Here is a 20,031-nt window from a genome sequence, read left to right as displayed (position 1 = left end):
AAAGGCTCAGGATGCCGGGTCCGGGGGATTCTCCTGAAAGGCTCAGATCCAGGGTCTAGGGCGACCCTTGTTCGGCCTCAGTGCAGCCCCCGAGCCCCCTTGATAATCCGATAGACACGAGTGCCGCCCAATTGGTAGTTTTGGCGGATGAGGTCGGAATATTCGCTCGGCGGAGCGAAGCCCCTTCATTTTGCGTCCGCCATGATGCCTTACCAAGCAACGCCCCCGAAATGTGAATTTTGACAGCAGGATTATAGAGAGTGCCAATAAGCATAACCGATCCGGCTACTTGTGTAGAATATTTATATTATTTTTTGTTTAACTAGTCATTTGAATTTTGTTTTATTTTTTAACATATAATTTTGGTGAATTTTAAGATATTGTTGTGTAAATGTTATTTGGCATTTTATATTTTATAATATTGGACTAATATTTTTTTAATCCATTAATAATTTCACAATTGTATAATTTGATTTGTTGTAACGGTATGTAGCATATTATTTTTTTATTAGTATGTTTAGTTTGGTTACTTGCATTTTTATATCATTTTTATTTTTGTTATAAAACATTTATATAGCCTATATAAAAAAATCTTTGAATTCAAAATATTTTTGACAACATATGTTAAATATTTCGATTTCTTAATGCTTAACTATGAATGACAATATTTTTGTACACTGTATTTGTGTAGTAATATACATAGTAAATATGTTAAGTCTATATTTGTATCGATATTATGTCTTGAAAACATATCATCTGCTTCACTGGAATGTATTGCTATGTACCATCCATATGAGTCATTAATCGTAGAACTAGTCTGACGCAGAGTTGCTCTTCTGTTTCATTCAATCATAGGCACATTATTGCCTTATGCCTTCTGCCACCCCTGGGCATACTCCCCAGAGCATATACTACTAATGTTGATTGTGTAATAACCTTCCCAAGACATTCTGCTCTTGTACTGCTGTGTGATCATGTACCAACACTGGTCGCTTCACACTCAGTGGTTTGGAATTTATGATAACATGACACTCAATGATGGTCGGTATCTCCTAGGTGGTATGACCACATCTGTAATCATTAAAAGATAGGTCAGTATGTATATCCAAAGGATAGAACCATAGTCTACTCCTTTAGGTTTGGGAACAAAAAGATCTCTGTTAAAGAGCACCTTGCCCGTCTGGCACTGCAGCTCTGGTCTGATGAGGAGCAAGTCCTAGGATGAAGCATGACACCCATTTGGTGTGTGAGGCTCCAGTTCCAAAAGGAGTAGTCTCTGGTTCCCTTTGGGTATACATACCGACCTATCCATTAATCTTCTCTCTGTATCCTTAGGAACTGCATATCTTATTGATATAATTTGACACGTTATTGGGGCTTGAATGCTGGACTAAGAGGAGCCCCTAGTCTCCTGCTCGTTGTTGATATACACATTTGCAATCAGACATTTTCTAACACATTTCCTAAACACTTGCATAAATGCAGCCTCCTGTTTGTGGTGACATGGGTTGAGATTTCTTAGGCAACAAATGACCTGAAATTCTCCCATGTAGGCAACAATGCACTCAAACACTCTACCCATCAAAATATCTGCTTTAATACTTGAGCATTCTAACCCTTCCTCCTTTTTGCTTCAGCCTCATGCCTTTGTGCAACAACAAATCTGGTCCTCACACAAGACCTCAAACACAAACTTCTTAGGTCACACAACAGACATTCTTCCATCCACCAAGTTAGTAGCATACTATTTATCTGGAATTCTACTTTGACGCTTTCAGGGATATCTAGCAGTATACACATGTGAAGTCCTACACCATGCCCTAAACCTAACACTACTACCCCTTGCCCTAATCCTTAGCCCAACTGTAGCCAGTATTCTAACTTGTAGACTGTCCTTTGTTATTAACATATTTCAGTTTAGTGGTATTTTGAGTTGTAATTTTGATTTAGTTACATCCATGTAATAGTACATTCATGTAATACATTCTCTATAGTACGTTTCCAGTGCCCCCTGTGGACCTCCTCTCCTTTTAAGCTGAAATTTCCTCCAACTGCATGCACTCATTTGCGATCTACATTGTCACAATGTTTTACATTTACAGACTGGTGAAAGTAGACCCAGTGTTCTTTAAAGAGAAGACAAGATAACTTGGAATCGGCATTACAGCAGCCCATTTAGAAAGCAGAAAAACTTACCAGACACCTTTTGGAAGAAGAGGATTTTAAACGGAAGAATACTTTGCATGCAGTGGTACTTGTACCTACTTCACCTTTTCATCTATCAAACAAGAGGCCAGATAACCCGTTAGGGTAAAATCATTAATCCCCAGCCTGTCAGATCAGATCCTGATGTATTAGTTAAGCAGTACCTACAATATGGCCACCTGAACCTACCATACAACCTACAGCGTCTTTAAAGGTGCAGAGCTTCCTTCACAAGATCATCATATGCCTTCAAGCGGAAAAGGCTCTGGGCCTGGAGAAGCCGTTGGAACGGAGGTGTTTTTGTGATGTTCTCATCTTCTTTATTTGGCAAAGTCTGCCATTTAATTTTCACCTATAAGAGTACTTTTGGCTGCCATCTCAACTTATGAAAAAAAGATTCTAGGCCACCTTTTTCCTCAACCCCTTTGATGAAAGATTTCCTAAGATTCTTTTCTATTAAGTAAACCATCCCTTCTCTGGAATTTGAATATTGTTTTGTCTTTAGTAAAGAGAGCTCTCTTTCAACCTATGCATTTGCCATAGGGGATAATTTTTGAAGTCATTGCTACTTCTGCTGTAGGTGGTACGTGAGCTTCAGATCATTATACAGACGAATGTCAAGGCTTGCATAAAAGTAAGGTGAATTAACCCTGCTTTCTTTTCTACCCAGAGTTATTTTGGGCGTTCGTATTCACCAAACAATCTTGCCACTCATCACTTTATGAAAGTTTTGTCATACTTTAGACTTTAAGTGTTAAAATATTATGTAGAGAAAACCAAAGAATTTAGTGTACTAAACCAGCTGTTTGTAATTCATGGAGCTATTCGCAATCAAATAGTTCGCTGTAAGTCCTAAGCTACACAGATTATCTCATATAGTATTTGTTATCAAAAAGCCTTTGCCAGGTAAACTCAAATCCCCTTGTACCAGACAGAATGTTGTTACTGTGGCGCTTATAAGGAACATCCTAATCCTGATTCTTTTCATGGCAGCCACCTGGGGATGGATCCACACTTTCTCAAAACAGTACTGTTTATACTCTGACTACAGGATAGATGCCTAGAGAGTCAGGCCTCCCTATGTAATGCCTTTCTAAAGCTATACTTCAGAATATCACACTTTATTCTTGTTTTCTGGTTTCTCTCCAAGGTTGTTTTTACATTTTCTACTCTGTTCAATTGTTTATCATAGAGAATCCCATGATGGAAAAGGACAAGTTACTCATCATCTGTAATCCTAGTTCTTCTCTTGGATATTTTCTGAATTCAAAAACATCCCACCTTCCTCCCTATAAACCAGAAACTTAGCCAAAATGAGGTTTTTTGGCTGTCTCAGTGAGCTCCCCTAACAAACTGCCTGGCTGGCTCTGCAACCTAATAAAGGTAAGGGCAGCTTCTGGAACCCTTAGTCGCTGTGAGTTTTTAGTCTAGGTATTGCTTTTGCACAGGAGTGCCATTTTATTTTTATTTTTTCAGCTCACAAAAGTTATTGTAGAATAGTGTTTTCAGCTAGATCTACTTTGCCATGTCTGATTCGGTTTAAACTGGGAACATTTTAAACAGGCATTAGCAAAGCTAGCACCTCCGGCTACGGCAGCATAGCTATTGAACTTGCTAGTGCTTATTTCCTTTGCTGTACGTTATTATATCTTATAGAGCCTTCTAGCCACAGATTCCTTACCTTTAAATATTTCCCAAGTGTCAGAATGAATCTAGACGATTGTCGAGCAGTACCCATGCGTGCTGGTAGGTGGCTTTGTTCAGGTCTGCATTGTCCGAGCCAGAACGGACATGTCCAGTACCAAATAGCCACCCCACAATGCTGACATCAGTTCTTTCCTTTCCCTTCTAATGAATGAATGAATGAATATTAAATGTCTCAGGCAGCAAAGCTGTTGGTTTTGCTATTGCTGTTTTTCTTTGCACTACGGTATTGTATGTGATAGAGACTTCTAGCCACCGATTCCTTACCTTACTATATATAATATATATATTTCCCAGGTGTCAGACTGGATCCGGAAGATTTTAAATCAGTACCCTGGTGCACTGGTAAGTTGCATAATTCAGCTCCTCAGGGGTATCATCCACGCCAGAAGGGATGTGAGCTGTACCTTCATAGCCATCACCCAAGGGTGCTGGCTTTACTTCTTTCCTTTCCATGGCAGCTAGCGATGATCCAGTCTGTCACTTTTTTTTTTCTTTTTCAAAACTTTTTATTGAGTCAGCTGAAAAAGTATTTATACAAATGTCAAAGCAATGGATACATATAATCTTCCACATATTGAATATCAAGCAGGTGACTATTACATGTGAGTTATAGATCAAAAACATAAACCAATCGGGACCATAAACGACAGTCCCAAACCTTTTAACACACTGTGTCTCAGATTGTATAACAAAGCTCCCGTTATGCCCCGTCTGCCCAAAAACAAGACCCCGGGCCAATGAAACAGAAATAACAACCTTTTGACTGGTTTTTATTTTTACTGTTTGTCGAAATTATGTGACCAGCTGTCTTCTGGTGTGAGGTATGTGACCTGAGAAACTCACAGGTTTTAAGCCATGTGGGGCCGGTCATAGGCAAATGTAGGTGACAGACCCCCACTTGCTGTGTTTGGGATGCTTGGATTGGGACCACGACCCCAAGACATGAGAGGATTGTCGTGCCATGCTCCCGACTGTTTGCTGAGCCTGTCCCAACAGTAGTCGTCTGTGGTATATAAAGATGTTCTTGAGTCAGGAATATATTCATGTAGTTTTATTCAAGATGGTTACAGGTTCAGTTCTTTAGATAATTAATAAGAGACCCCACCAGGAGTGACCTCCATGTCCCTCAGCCTGCCTCCAACTGTCAGTAGGCTTAAGCAATAACTACAACATTCTATGATGTCACTTGGTAAACATACAGTGACATCAAGGGAGCATCAAGGAAATACAAACCTGGGGAAAAGAGACAAAGTCTATGTACAACATATCTCCTTTCTTTAGGGAAAAGAACAAAATGATGTATACTTATAACGTTGTTAAATTTACAAAGGAACTATGGCGCCAAATAATAATATATGAAAATGTAAAAAGCTATAAGACAGGAAGAGGAGTGAAAGAACAAGGAATATACAAACGCACACCACCATCCTCTTCATAATAGTGGTCAAAAGCAAGAAACATAAAAGAAATAATTGAAACACACAAGGGAAAGAATACCAGACGTCTCCGGTATCTTTAGTATAGTGAAAAAGAATCTGCCTAAACGTAAGTGAACCAGCACGAAGAGTAAAGGCAGGAGACTATTCACTAAATTACAGAAAATTATAAATTTGAAGGAGTAATTGAAAATATGAATGAAGGGATACACTCACCCAACAGTCATTTAACCCGGAAACAATCAGTAGAATACATTTAGTCATACTTAATAACAGTAAAGTGGTATAAATTCACTTAATAATTACTCAACACTAAATACTAATAACGTAACACGTAAACGACCTGCAGGAATTACACGTGTAGAATTAATATGAAAAGGATGAATTATCCTATATAAATATCATATTGGGGATGCTCTCATCCTTAAAGTATAACTAGGGATATATTTACCCTTTATGAATATCATGTCAAGTGATTCACTCACCCTTATTGAATTTCAAAAATTTAACGAGATATGCTCATTCTTAAACAAGTTGCAGGGATACACTCACCCTGGAATGCAACTTTAATTTAACGGGATTTATAAGAATTACTTAACCCGTGAATTTCAATAAAATCAAGGGATACGCTCATCCAGAATTTCACTTGAATGTAACTGGAATTACCCGTAAAAAATAGAATTTATCATGACTATAAGTGTTATCACTATAAATTCAGGTGTATAATATACAGTAAAAGGCTCGTATAGATATCTGTGTAACATGTTAACAATTCATGTGCACTTACTTAAAATGTATGAATATGAATACTATAAATAACAAGTAAGTAATAGTCATAAAGCAATGCTGAATCATGTCAAAAGATAACCTGAAACCTATGATAATATGTAAACTTTTGTTAAAAATTAATGATTCTACATTACTAAATATCTAAACATAGAGATAGTATAAATGATGTTATTATTAAATATTGAATCATAGGAATGGCATGTAAAGAACAAAAGAATAAATTAAAATAAAAAACGTAGTCACCGCAGTCTGGGTCATTGGAGTACTGATATGATGGTCGATAAAATTGAATCGTGGTGAAAAAGTCTTGAAGAGTGACATTGTGTTATTTAAATAATCTATTTTTTGTCTCCTCTTTGACTATTGTGAAAGACTGCACAGTTCAAAATATGTCGCTCTTTGAGTTTAAAATATGTCACTCTTTGAAGTTAGTCTTAATAATGTTCCACGAAATGCAGAAAATCACTTCAATATGAAAATGAAGTAATATAAAAGTTCCACTTATTTCCAGTAGATGGCACAGTGATATTAGTCATTGATGTAGTTCACATAGGATGGTAAACTGAATTACTGCAACGAAAAAAAAAATGAAGAATGTCGACTATGAGTGGCAATATTCGCTTACCTTATTTTCTGGCATGTAGTTAGAAATATTTCACAAGGTTGCTGAAAATACTCGGTAAAAATTGTTTTCATTCCACTCTTTATATATGGGGTTATACTACATACATGACGCAAGTGTTTTAATTTCGTTGTATTTTTGTAGCGCTGTTACCATATAGAGGAAAGCCCAGATTGACTCTTAAGGTGAAGTTCACGTCGCGTTGTGACGTCTGTTTCATGCGCGATGACATTCTGAAGTCTCTCGGGCTTCTTCAAAACGCTGGGATGAGGCTGGATGCGCACGCGATCATGTTTTGGAGTAGGCTGTTTCTTCGCCGAGTCACTCAGAGATTCCATCACGTCATCACTTTCAAAAGTGGCATGATGGAGATCAGGTCGGCGTAGAGGCAGAAAAACGGTTGAAGTAAAACGGTAAGGAAAGGCAAGCTTAAATTTTATAGTTCCCCAAAAATATTTTCAGTGGAATAATTCGGGTATTATTTCCAAATAGTAGCTCGTGTCTTTCATGTTGACCTTGCAGTGTAAATTTTCGTGCGCTGCTTCAAACACATATATTTAATTAAAGTGTAAAAATTATGTATGGTCAAAGTCTTTTTAAATTCAGCAGTTCATATCTTTCATGTTGACATTGAAGTTGTAAATTAACGTGCGCCGCTCTAAATATATGTCGTAAATTAAAGTGGAAAAACGTGCGTTGGCAATTTCTTTTACACGCAGTAGCTCAAGTCTTTCACATTAGAATGTTATTTGTATTTCAGTAACAGTCTTATGTCTTTAGACGCTTGGCTGTTTATTCCACTTAAGTAATATTTAACTTCAATAATTTCTTTAAATCGAATTTCGAGTTTGGAAATGTTACATGCCTTCAGTAGATCAGCTATTTAAAAACATTAGCTCAGACAACAATCTGCCTTGTCTTTTCCACAAGTATGAATAGACGCCTTAGGGAACAGGCTGTCCGGGTAATAATGGACACTGGTGGGGCCATGTAAGGCGTTACTTGTAGAAAATTGAAGTAATAGTTAATGAGAGGCTTACTTGGAAGTTGTGAGCTGGTTTTTCTTTCGTAGTTCTGTTTCTTTTTCTTTATGAGTGAGTAGTTTAGGTTCCTCATTTAATTCCTTATTTAATTTTCTTTTGCACGCTGTTGTTTCTTTAATCCTCTTTTGCACGCTGTAGATTTTTTTTGAAAATCCCGTCCAGAAGTCGCCAAAATGTGGTATATAGAGATGTTCTTGAGTCAGGAATATATTCATGTAGTTTTATTCAAGATGGTTACAGGTTCAGTTCTTTAGATAATTAATAAGAGACCCCACCAGGAGTGACCTCCATGTCCCTCAGCCTGCCTCCAACTGTCAGTAGGCTTAAGCAATAACTACAACATTCTATGATGTCACTTGGTAAACATACAGTGACATCAAGGGAGCATCAAGGAAATACAAACCTGGGGAAAAGAGACAAAGTCTATGTACAACATCGTCGCACTCAGATTCATCAGGGAAGTCTGGTAAATCCTGCAAGTATAAAAATACTAGAAGTTGAAGAGATCTTATACTTTCCAGCGCCCATTAAAGTCTTCTGATGAGACACTGGGTGTAGGCACTCCAGACCCCAAGAGTCGGCGGAACCTAAAGCCAGGTTCGCTCCATGCTTCCCCGATTTTCTAAGAGCGACCCCTGTCCAGTTGAAGGAGTTCTATGAGGTCATGTGCCTCATATTAGGTGACCCAGACTTTTTGGAGTGCCTTCGGACCCACATGCGCAGGAGAGGCCCCAACTGGATCCATGCTTGCAAGTTCTGCGCCACTCTGGTCCCATAGATCCCATGCTGGACCCGGAGACTCCAGTGCCGATGCCCTCAACAACGCTGCCAACTTACGTAGGCAGCTCCATCACATTGTTATTCCCGACTCTGACACACAGCCAGAAGGGCTGCGTCCAACGCTGACCCGGCCCATGCTTCCCATAGAGGAGCTAGTACCTTATTTGTTTGATGGGCTTGGAGAAGGAGAGAAATGAACATGCTGGGCAGAGCGATTTCATCAGCGGTGACCTTACAGCGCCGTGCCTGGCTGAAAAGACTGGCTTTTCAGGGGATGTCCAGGCTTGCCTCATGGACATGCCCTTTGATGGCTCTTGCCTTTTTGGAGAGAAGACGGACTCCACGCTGGAGCGTCTTAAGGGCAGGAGAGCTACGGCCAGGTCCTTGTGCTTGTCTATGACCCCTCATCACCCCCAGTCCACCTTCCACTCTTTTTGTGTCCACGAAAGGGGCTTCAAACTGCATCCATACCTTCCTAGCCACCACGGCTAACAGACTTTTCAGACCCTTGTGTCCTACAGATGATCCAAAGGAGCTACTCCCTCCATTTGCGACTGCCCCGCCACACACTTACAATTGGCTGATGGATGACCACCTCTCCTTGCTCCATCAGGAAGTGCAGGCTCTTTTGACCAAGGGAGCCATAAAGAGGGTACCTGCATCAGAAGTCGGTTGTGGTTGTTATTCCCGCTATTTTCTGGTGCCAAAGAAAAATTGAGCACTTCATCCTGTCCTAGACCTGTGCCTTCTCAACCTCTTAATGAAAAAGGAGAGATTCAAAATACTTACGCTCACCAAAGTCCTGTCTGCCTTCAATCAGGGAGACAGGACGGTAGCGTTGGACTTGCAGGATGCCTATTTCAACATTTCTATTGGCTCACAGTGATCCAAGAGCACTTCCAGTTTGTTGTGCTCTCCTTCGGCCTTACCAGCGCCCCTCGGGTTTTCCCCAAGGTGGTGGCGGTAGCTGCCACTCATCTGGAGGTCTTGGTTCCAGTCTTTCCCTACATTGACGATTGGCTGTTGAAGGCGAGCTCGCCCCAGGCAGTTGTCTCCTATCTCCACACTACAGCAAACTTCCTTGACTCACTGAGCTTCACACCTGACTCCCTATCGGATGCTCCTTTTCATCTGAGCCGTTCTGGATACAGTGCAGTTTTGGGCCTTTCTTCCTGTGCAGTAAGTCCAAGATATTCAGGCTATGATTTAGATGTTTCAGCCACTATCCTGCATTTCGGTAAGTCTGACACTGAGGCTGTTGGGTCTCATGGCCTCCTGCATCCTGTCTGTTACTCATGCCCATTGACATATGCAGGTTCTGCAGTGGGACCTGATGTCCCAGTGGGCGCAGCATCCAGGTAATCTCTCTGACATGATCCAGATCTCGGAGGGAACTGCAAAAGATCTGCAGTGGTTGGTAACAAACCATGATTGGGTCAATGGCAGACCTCTCTCACTTTCCCTATCAGAGCTGACTGTAGTGACCAATACCTCATTCCCCGGCCCGGATGGTCATCTGGGAGAGATGGAGATCAGAGGACTCTGGTCTCCGGCAAAGTCCAAGCTCCACATCAACCTGTTGGAGCTTTCGGCGATTCACTTGGCATTGAAAGCCTGTCTTCCTTCAATTAAGGGAAGGCTGGAGCTGGTATTCACGGACAACACCTCAACCCCCACCCCCATGTGGTACTGCAGCAAACACAGCAGGGTGGGATTGTGGACTGTCTGTAAAGAGGCCCTCCTTCTCTGGGCGTGGCTGGAACATAAAGCATTTCCCTGGTGGTTCAACACTAGCTGGGCTCTCTGAATGCCAGAGTGGACAAACAAAGCCGAAGATGCTTAGCAGATCATAAATGGCATCACCATCTAGAGATGGTGCAAGTATTCTTTCAGCAGTGGGGAGAGCCTTGGTTAAATCTGTTCAACACAGCTGAGAATGTTCAATGTCAGTGTTTTGCGCACCGGCATTTCTAAGGTGACATTCACTCTGGGATGCTTTGTCTTGAGTGAAGCTGTGGCCTCCTGTGCATCTTTTTTGCCAATACCACTCCTTACCAGAGTGCTCAAGAAGATCAGGAACAACCGGGCCCAAGTCATTCTTGTGGCTCTGGATTCAGCACGGAGAGTCTGGTACCCCAAGCTGCTAAGCATGGCAGTCGATCATCCAGTCATGCTGCCTCTTTAAGAGGATTTCCTGTTGCAGCAACAGCGGAGGGTTCTGCATCCGAACCTTAGCACCCTCCACCTTCAGGCGTAGAGATTGAACGCGGACAGTTGATAGGTTTCAACTTTTCTCCCGAAGTCTGTAATGTTATTCTGGCAGCCAGGCGTCCCGCCACAAATTCCGTATATGCCTGTTGTTGGGCTAAGTTTGTGTCATGGTGTGCTTCCCACAATGTTAACGCCCTTTCTGCACCTTTATCCAAGGCTCTTTTGTTTGCTTTATCTTTGGACCAGAAGGGTTCTGCTCTGGGCACAGTTAAAGGGTATCATCATCTTGGCAGTTGTTGGACCAATGTTCTCTGTTTGACACCTTTGTGGCTAGGTTCTGTAAAGCCGGCAGCATATGTTTTCGCCACCCATCATTAATCATGCCTTAGTGGGACCTCAACCTTGTCCTAATCTTTCTGATGTGTGCACCATGTAAGCTCTGCACAATTGCCCCTTTAGGCTGTTGACCATCAATACTCCCTTTTTAGTGGCCATAACATTGGCCAGGAGGGGCAGCGAATTGCAGGCACTCACTCTCTTTACACCCTCCTTATACCACTTATTTTTTTCTGGAGTTTTATATAGCGCAAACTTGACCCAAAGGTATCCGAGCGCTTAACATGAGCACCAGTTATGTTACACAAGGACACATACATTTTTGTTAGGCACATGAAAATTAAGTGATTTGCCTAGAATCACAGGATGTTGAGCGTCATTGCCAAGACACGAACCCAGTTCCCCAGGTTTGAGATCGACCGCCCTAGCCCGTTCAGCCACATCCTGGACAGACTGGTTGTCCGGACATGTGCCTCCTTCCTCCCAAAGGCTGACTCCCTTCCATGTCGACTAGAGCATCACCTTGCTTACCTTTTTTGTTCCGCCTCATCCCTCCAAAGAGGAAGAGAGACCGACCCTTCTGGACCCAAAAAGAGCATTGTCGTTCTATTGTGACCCCACAAAAGAGTTCTGGGTGGGCGATCAACTCTTTGTGGACTCTGTAATAGCCTAAAAAGGAAGGCTGTGCAGAAATAAACCATCTCGAGGTGGATCTCTCTGTGCATTAAGATCTTCTACGCATTGGCCAAGAAGCACCCTATGAGGGCTTGCGTACTCACTCCACCAGTGCCAAGGCTGAAACCACTGTGTTAGTGTCCCTGTCATGGATCTCGGTCAGCCAGAAATGTAGGCATCCCTGCACATGTTCACCAAGCAATAATGCCTGGACAGTCAGGTCCATTGTAATGGCCACTTCGCTCGTTCGATGGTGCAGGACTTTCTGATTAAATTGGCTTCACAGACCCACCTCTGGGAAGGTATTGCTTTGGTATCTATTCTAAGATATGGAATGTGCGGCTAGAAGTCTCTAGCGGATTAACAAGTTACCTTTGATAACGCCTTATATGGTAGAGACTATTAAGCTGCAGATTCCTACTGACCCACCCATCCTCGCTAATTTGCAAACAGATTACAGTGTAAGGAACACCCTTCTTGGGGCCTTAGCTTGTCACACCAATGGTGAGTTCTCATTGAGGCTCTGCGCTTCTGGCGTGGAAAATTGTGAAAGTAACTGACGTCAGCGTGCTGGGATTGCGTCTATGTAGGTACCGTGCACGTCACTTCCCGTAATGCAGAGCCGATTACACCCCCTACCGGAGTGCAGGGGTACTGCTCGAAAATCACTGGGCTCAAGTCTGACGCTTGGGGAATATTGTAATGCAAGGGATTTGTGGCTAGATAGTGTCTACCATATAAGGCAGTACTGAAGATTAGTAACTTGTTCTATTCTAACAAGCCACAAGTAGTGCATCTTGGAACAGAAAAGTAATGCCAAAATATGGTAAAATGCAATGTAAGATCCGACCCAGGCAGGAATTTGAAATGAGTTTTCACAAAATAACTTACAAATCATTAACAATTGTCAGTGTGTGGAAGGTGACAATCTTTGATTGACTTTAATATTTAATAAAAATCATTCTAACATGGCCACCCATGCTTAAACGCACACCTTGGAATGCTTTGTATCCTTCTAAGATGGCTGGGTGCTTTTTTGGAACTATAAAATAATAAAGTATGGCCAGGGCATAATGGTAGGCGGAAAGAAAATGTGGACGACTCTACCACATACAATTAGATAAAGAAAGTTAAATAAGTTATTTTATGGATGCATGTATTTTTTAAAGTCATTTTTTTGGAACAGCAATAGGCCTTGGCTAATGCCAGGCCTAAAAATACTGAAAAATCTGTCTCCAATGTTATCTCTATTTAAGTGGATTTTCAGGTTTGAAAATAAATACTTCAAATTGTGCTCTGGTTATCCTGCTCATGCACAGAGCCACTATTTTCAAATTCTGCAAGAGTATATTTGTGGTAGAGAACAAGTATTCAGGTAAATAACTTTTTCTTTCTTTGAAGAGTTTGCTGCCTGTCTGAAGCAATTACCAACTGTTTTCTACTTAAGCATATCTTCAATTCCGTTTGGTTACAATAGATAATTATGTTTAATTTAAATAAAACATATGTTTAAGAACTAATTTTGGAAAGGGATTTTTACGTGCATGGTATTCAAGGGTAAGCATTTACTAGAGATCCATTTTCATGAAATTTTGTAATAATATAAAAAGGAAGAAAATGTCTTCTTAAATGTTGACTTCCACAACTGCATGACACACTTTCCTTTTTCTTATTCATTGTATCTGCTTTATCCACAGCCTGTAACCAGCACAAAACATCTCCTTGAGGAGCACCTTCCTGACTTGCTGGACTCGGCCATTCTAGATAGTGATGTGAGTCACCAACCCATGAAATTCATAAGGAATGAAACCATGCATTCTCCAAGATACACCATACAGACCTATCCCATAAACAGCAGAGCTGTAACCAAATGGATTGCTTTTCTGTCTGTGATCCCGAGCACTGCACAGCTGTGAAACGTAGGATTTGCCCTGCTCTGTGCAGCTTCCGCCTTCTCGATATGTGTATAGTTGTACTTCAAATTCCAGAAAATCCACCATGAAGGTTCACAGCTGGGCAACCCCCACATGGTGACATAACTATGACATACAAAGCAAGCCCATTTTCACCAAAACATGCATAGTTTTTGTTGAAACCATATTCTGGATTAGATTATAATTTCATGTCTAATGTAAAAATAAGAAGCCCAAAACTAAATGAAATTCTTAAAGCTTTAGGAAATGTAAAAACAAATGATTCTTTGTCTTTAAAAAAAAGAGAAAATGAGGGAGGGTATGAAAATGGATTGTAGCAGTCTGTTTTCTTTGTCTAGAGCGAAATTGAATGCAACTAGCAGCAGAGGATGTCCTAAGCAAAAGAGGCAAGAAATGGTAAAGAAAAAAGACAATAGGATCAATGGGGAAGTTGGCATGGAGTTTTGGGGAGTGTCACAAAAAATTGGGGGAGTGAGCTTCACTAGCTTGGGAAATAAAAATAAAGGGAATGGTAAACTGAAAGGAGGGGCAGAGACTCATGCAAAATAAATAAATCAAAGCCATATCTTAAAATAAAATGGAAGGAATGCTTCTGGGATAGGGCTGTGAAGTGTAAACAAACAAAAAAAGATGCCAGGCATAAGAGCAGAAGTTGGAAGGGGGTATCTTATTATACTCACCTGCTACTGATTTGAACTGATTATGGTCTGTATTATTGAGCCCATTTGTCTTCGGATTTATAAGGTGTTAAAAGGTATTTATTTAAGTTAATGGAGGTAGAGGTTTTTGAACTACAAATCTTGGTTGTTTTTAATATAGTTGTGATGATAGTTTTAGGTTGAAAGATCACACTTTTGACATCTCTGTAACAAAAGGGGTTGTGCTACTGATGATTGCGCATTTATGCCTGTGAGTGTTTACAAAGGAGCACTAGCTACTAATTATCTGGACGGTACCAGGATAGTTTGAAATGAGATTTCTTCTGGGATACTGGCTCCTGCTGTGATTCCTTATAAGAACGTCTTTCCTAATTACCAGGCTAGATCTGGAAAAAAGGGTCCGCAGTGTTGTCACCGGCACCATGTGGCTTCACTGGAAGTGACGGTTCAGGTTCATAAAAGTCCCCACAGATTCTGAAATGTTTTTTGGCACTTCTGCAGACCAGTATCCAAAACCACAAATGTTCGTACTACCTTTTTTTTTTTTTTAGATTTCTGATAAGAGACTGTGATATTTTTAGATATGACCCCGTTAAAGAAGACAGTTTGTTAATAGAATTCCAAATTGATTCTCCTTACTCATGGAAGCCGTTGCCCTATAAGATGACATCACAAACAGTCCGCTTCATCCTCTTTGTGGTATGAAGCAAATGAGAAAGTCCACTTAGTGCTTGTGCTCCTCAGATCTGCTGCTACTCTGAACTTATGAGTTCTACTTCCGCTTCCTGCCATTCAGGTGCCTTTCGAAGCCAAACTGAGGTTTTTCAGAAGGTAATGATGCTTATTTCTGTGGTTTATGCACCTACTGAAATGCTTTTTTCATGCTGATATGGTCCTGCCTGCATTGTCAGACCTCTGTTTGGTTTACCCCAAAGGTGATCTCTAAACTGCAAGAAGAGTCTGTTCTCACTATGACATTAAAATGAATACCTAGTTTGTAATTTAAGATTAACACTACCTAGAAGATTGATTGCTGAAGCCCTCTGCCAGAATTCCTCCAACATTTTTTAAGTACTCTAATAACCTTTTTACATCATAGGATCTTCAGTCATAGTCATCTATGTTACAGTAAATCCCGGCTGCGCACAGAGTTCCTGGAATACTTCAAATCAAATATATAATTAGACACATATGTTCATATACCACAAGAAAATTGTTCAGAATCCAGCAAGTCCATATGTTGTGGAGAACCCTCTAAAGCTCTCCACGGGCAAGATTTCCAAACGTTTACCCTGTTTATTACAGTAAACTACTTTCTCAAATCAACATTGTGACTCTTCCAATACCAACTGATGTGCAGTTGTCTTAACTAATGAGGAAAAGTGCAGCCCTACAAGTTTGCATTACAGTAATTAAAACAACAAAACTTTCCTTAGAAGGTATCTGGAGATTCCACAATTCATGATGCCTTGTATTGGCAGTTGCCTCAGCCAGTTATTGTTAAGCAAATAGTATGGGCTAGGAATGTATTGTATTCCCAGTGCACAAGAAGAAAAACAGGCAGGAGGGGAGGTTGTTTGACTTCAGTGAAGATTTCTATGATACAGAACTTACAATCACCATTTTGTCCATATCTTAGTATCGTCATTAATAGTCATGAAGGTTTGATTAGAGTAGCAAGCTAAGAAAACATTGTAGTTGTGAGAGGCTGGCTTAGAATATGGTACATACTGCTCACTTAAGTGTACCACCCTGCACTAATCCAGACAACCCGTATGGTGATTTTGGTGGTTTTAGACAACCTTAGAAAACTCTCCAAGTGGTAGCTGTGGAGAGCAGTCTTCAGCCTCAGTTGTTTTACCAGTACTTAATCCTATGGTATAGGTTGAGTGAAAAAGAATCACACAGTGTAGTTATAAAAAATAATTATTTTATTACAAACACTCACTAACACAATGTATTATCTCCTATCCGGACATATAAAGACAATACTTTAAAAAATCGAGCACGTCAGTAGCACAAATGCACAGTGGTCTCCAGGGGAAGACCAAACCATAGTGGAATGCAAACCACTACTCAAGTCATGATTGGAAGACATAGAAGAGCTGGGCACCCAAGGAACCACCCTAGGTGAGTATCTAGGAACCTCACGGATGTCGTATGCAGAGGGGGAACACGACCGCGTGCTCAGTGCTCGTCATGTGGTAAATAAATAATTAATTACCGGTACTATTTTTGAATACAGTGAATAAAACAGATACCTCGAATCCTGTCTCTTATTTATTGAGCTATCTGAGTCTAACAGGCTTTAATCAGGCATGAGGGAAGGGACAGGAACGGGATAGCCTGCACGGAAATAGAATGGATGGCAGCTGCAATGACTCATCGACAGTGTAGCATATATATAGTATCATACATTACATTACATTGCATACAATAGGCGTAGCAGTAGGCGTAGCAGTCGCGAAAGATAAGGACACATTGATGGAAGAAGAAGGCGTGTACAGGGCGTGCACTGAGACATGTGATGTGAAACGTCACAGAAGTGTCATGAGTGGGCGGAAACATGGAGGGGGCTACCTGAGAGCAGCTGGGACCTTTAACCTAGTGGTGCGCGCAAACAGGCAATGACGTGTTACCAGGGAGAACTGGGGGCTATGACTTCTGCACTAGAAGAGGAGACTAAAGTCTACGGTGTCAGGACGACATGTACCTATGGCATATCTGGTATCTTGTGTTTGGAGTACATGTTGATAGAAACTAAAAGTTATCAGGGCAGAGGCTACTTGACTCTAAGGCTGGTGCATGCATATATTCTTCGTGTAATGCGTGGGCTATGAATCTTCTATGAATATTAATACAGTAATTCTCTTGCATGGAGACATAAAGACTAGACTATAGCTGAAGCTGTTTATACGGTTCAGTAGCTAAGGAATGCAAAGACGAGGAGTTGAACTGATAACTAGAAGCATAACATACTCTTGGCAGACTGGCAGGCAGAGCTGGGCACCGCGCTGCGCGAAAGGAAGTAAGTGAAGGGTCAGGGATGCAGGTGGGGGCTGCATCGCTCCTCGGAGTGAGTTCAGGAGACTGGAGCTTGAATCTGGTGTCCGGGCCCTTTCGAGGCCTAGAAACGGGGACAATTCAATGAATTAACGTGTACACTGTAAATCGTGGTAACATGGGACTCTACTTGTTGCTTTCACGAGAACTGGAAACTGACATACTAGAGTTGGACACAACTGTGATTGCGTCTTTAATCGATCATAGGGGGATACATGCATATCGATCATGCACATATAGCATAGGATGGGGGACACGTAGGCACATATAACATGGCAAAATTTACTTTTCCACATTCCCTCCTTGTGCCCTACGTTTCCATCAGGAAACATCAATATTCATGATACCATCTATCTGTTCATATAGCATCATTTGCTCGTCTCGAATTGTCTTGGAACGGGACTTAGGACTAGGAATACAGGATGTAGCACACAAGCCGCAAATCGCAGGGCCACATTGTAAACAGAGGCAGCAACTGAATATGATCATTACTGCTATACCTAGGAATGACAATACTTTCCATCCCCATGCAGATATGATACTCCAGAGCCAACCGGACCATGTCCAGGTGCCTGGATTCTGGTGTAACTGACGGGCAATTTTATGAAGTCTGGTTATAGCTGAATAAACAGACGGCGCGTTATTAGGAATGAAAATGCAGCAACTAGATCCGATGACTCTACAAGCTCCTCCTCTATCGGCCAATATGACGTCAAGAACGAGACGATTTTGGAGCACGACAAATCTTATGGCAGATTGCTCTTCGGTTAAATTACCTAGAGCGGAAGTAGTCTCATTCACTACTGCTTCAAGGGTTCTGGTTAACCTACGTATTAACTTACTATTCTGGACAGGGCCTATAAAGAAAAAGAAACCTTTATTGAAGTCTTGATATTGTTCTAGAGTAGTTTCAGTTTGATCGACAATTGGGGACTCAGTCTCCCTTCTATGTCTAACGTGTACTAGATGTGTGTTTCTGTGATAATCGGATGGGGCTAGAAAAACTGGTGGCAGTAGGAAGGCAATGTAACAAGTTCCATCCCAATCGAGGGGCAGACGAACATATGCGGTCTGACCACAAACAAAATAAGAATGACGTGAGGCTTTGAAAATAGATTTCCCACTGTCACTATACTCGACCACAGTAGTACAATCACTATGTCCTACATGTGCGGAACCATTCTTTCTGACACATAATTCACCTTTGACTGGTAGGACTGAAATAGCAGGCAAATCTGGAGTAGTATCGGACTGAACATTCAAAACCATGAAATTCGAGGAATAATTACCTAAATCATATACTTCATTTTCTAGATCTAACCCTGTTCTATGGGAAAGACCTTGCTTGTCTGGGAAACATGTTCTATTCAGAAGGGACATATCAGTGGAGGATGACGTTAATGTGGACCATGCTCCACACGAACCATTGTGTGAAAACGGATAAGGAAAGAGTGGCAGAACTCCCTTCGGTGTCTGGAAAGGGGGGAGTCGACCACACACCCAACAATTAGTGGCATTGCTGGTCTGGTGTGAATAGTGTAACATTCTGATAAATGTGTTATTACGCATAGCAAGACGATAGGATAACTCGTGAGGAGGCAGGTCACTAAATGTGTGCTCTACTGTAACATTAGGAAACATATGTACATGTGAAATAGGAAAACATAAATGAAAAGCATAACTTATACATGTAACCATAAGACTCAAGAATAATAAAAAGAATAGAACGATAATACATCTTTTAGAGTTTTGACTAACTCTCTCACTGTGTGGGTCTGTCTCATACATGTCAGGAACCTGTCTAACCGCTTCACCCGAGAGGGACTTAGACAATTAAACTGGCTGACTTATTTTACTAGACCGGAGTTTTGCTTTATACTCCTGCTGCGGAGTTTTCTCTAACAGGGGAAGTTTAGAGTCTGTGTCTGGACAGTCCTTAAGAACGGGGCAGTCTTTGATAAATGTCTTTGGCCGCAATCCATGGAATTTCTTGATGTGGCTGGTATGCACCCAGCCCTTGCGTCCTTCGAGCTTGACGGCGGTCCTTGTTGTTAATAACACCAGCTGGGGCTCCTTCCAACGGGGCTCCAACGGACTTGAACGATCGAAGTTTCGAACCAACACGAGTTCACCTGGAACGACTTCGTGCGGTTTCACTTGAGTGTTGTCTGGAAAAGCAGCGGCAACCTGTGAACGACAAGAGTGTAGGGCAGACATCAAGGAAGCTAGGTAATCTGTCAACATATTACTGGAAACATCTGTAATCTTTCGGGGCATAGGTGTACCCCACATATTAGGAGGACGGCCGAATACGACCTCGTACGGGGACAGACCTGATCTAGAGTGTGCAACCATTCTCATATAAAAAAGGGCAACTGGCAGTGCTACCAACCAATCTACACCTTTCTCTGCGCATACTTTTGCAATGCGGATTTTCAATGTCTGATTATGTCTCTCAACTAGACCAGCTGCTTCGGGGTGCCGTACACAGTGGAACTTCCACTGGTACCCTAACAGAAGGGATACTTGTTTCATGAGTTCAGATGAGAATGGCTGGCCGTTGTCTGAATA

At 41.4% G+C, this 20,031-nt stretch overlaps 1 protein-coding gene across 2 annotated transcripts in view; it reads left to right on the top strand.

Annotated features, from left to right (window-relative positions):
• The window catches only part of STAG3 (STAG3 cohesin complex component), a 1,426,160-nt gene that overhangs the window by 1,356,005 nt on the left and 50,124 nt on the right, over positions 1-20,031 (top strand). For both annotated transcript variants that reach the window (XM_078669437.1, XM_078669436.1), the window contains exon 33: positions 13,502-13,576. In XM_078669437.1, coding sequence (XP_078525563.1) covers positions 13,502-13,576 — 75 coding nt within the window. The remainder of the gene's footprint in view (positions 1-13,501; positions 13,577-20,031) is intronic.

The sequence above is a fragment of the Lissotriton helveticus genome, chromosome 12, assembly GCF_964261635.1.
Source record: "Lissotriton helveticus chromosome 12, aLisHel1.1, whole genome shotgun sequence".
Lineage (NCBI taxonomy): Eukaryota > Metazoa > Chordata > Amphibia > Caudata > Salamandridae > Lissotriton > Lissotriton helveticus.
The sequence above is the reverse complement of the archived record's forward strand: the minus strand, read 5'-3'. Positions and strand labels throughout refer to the sequence as shown.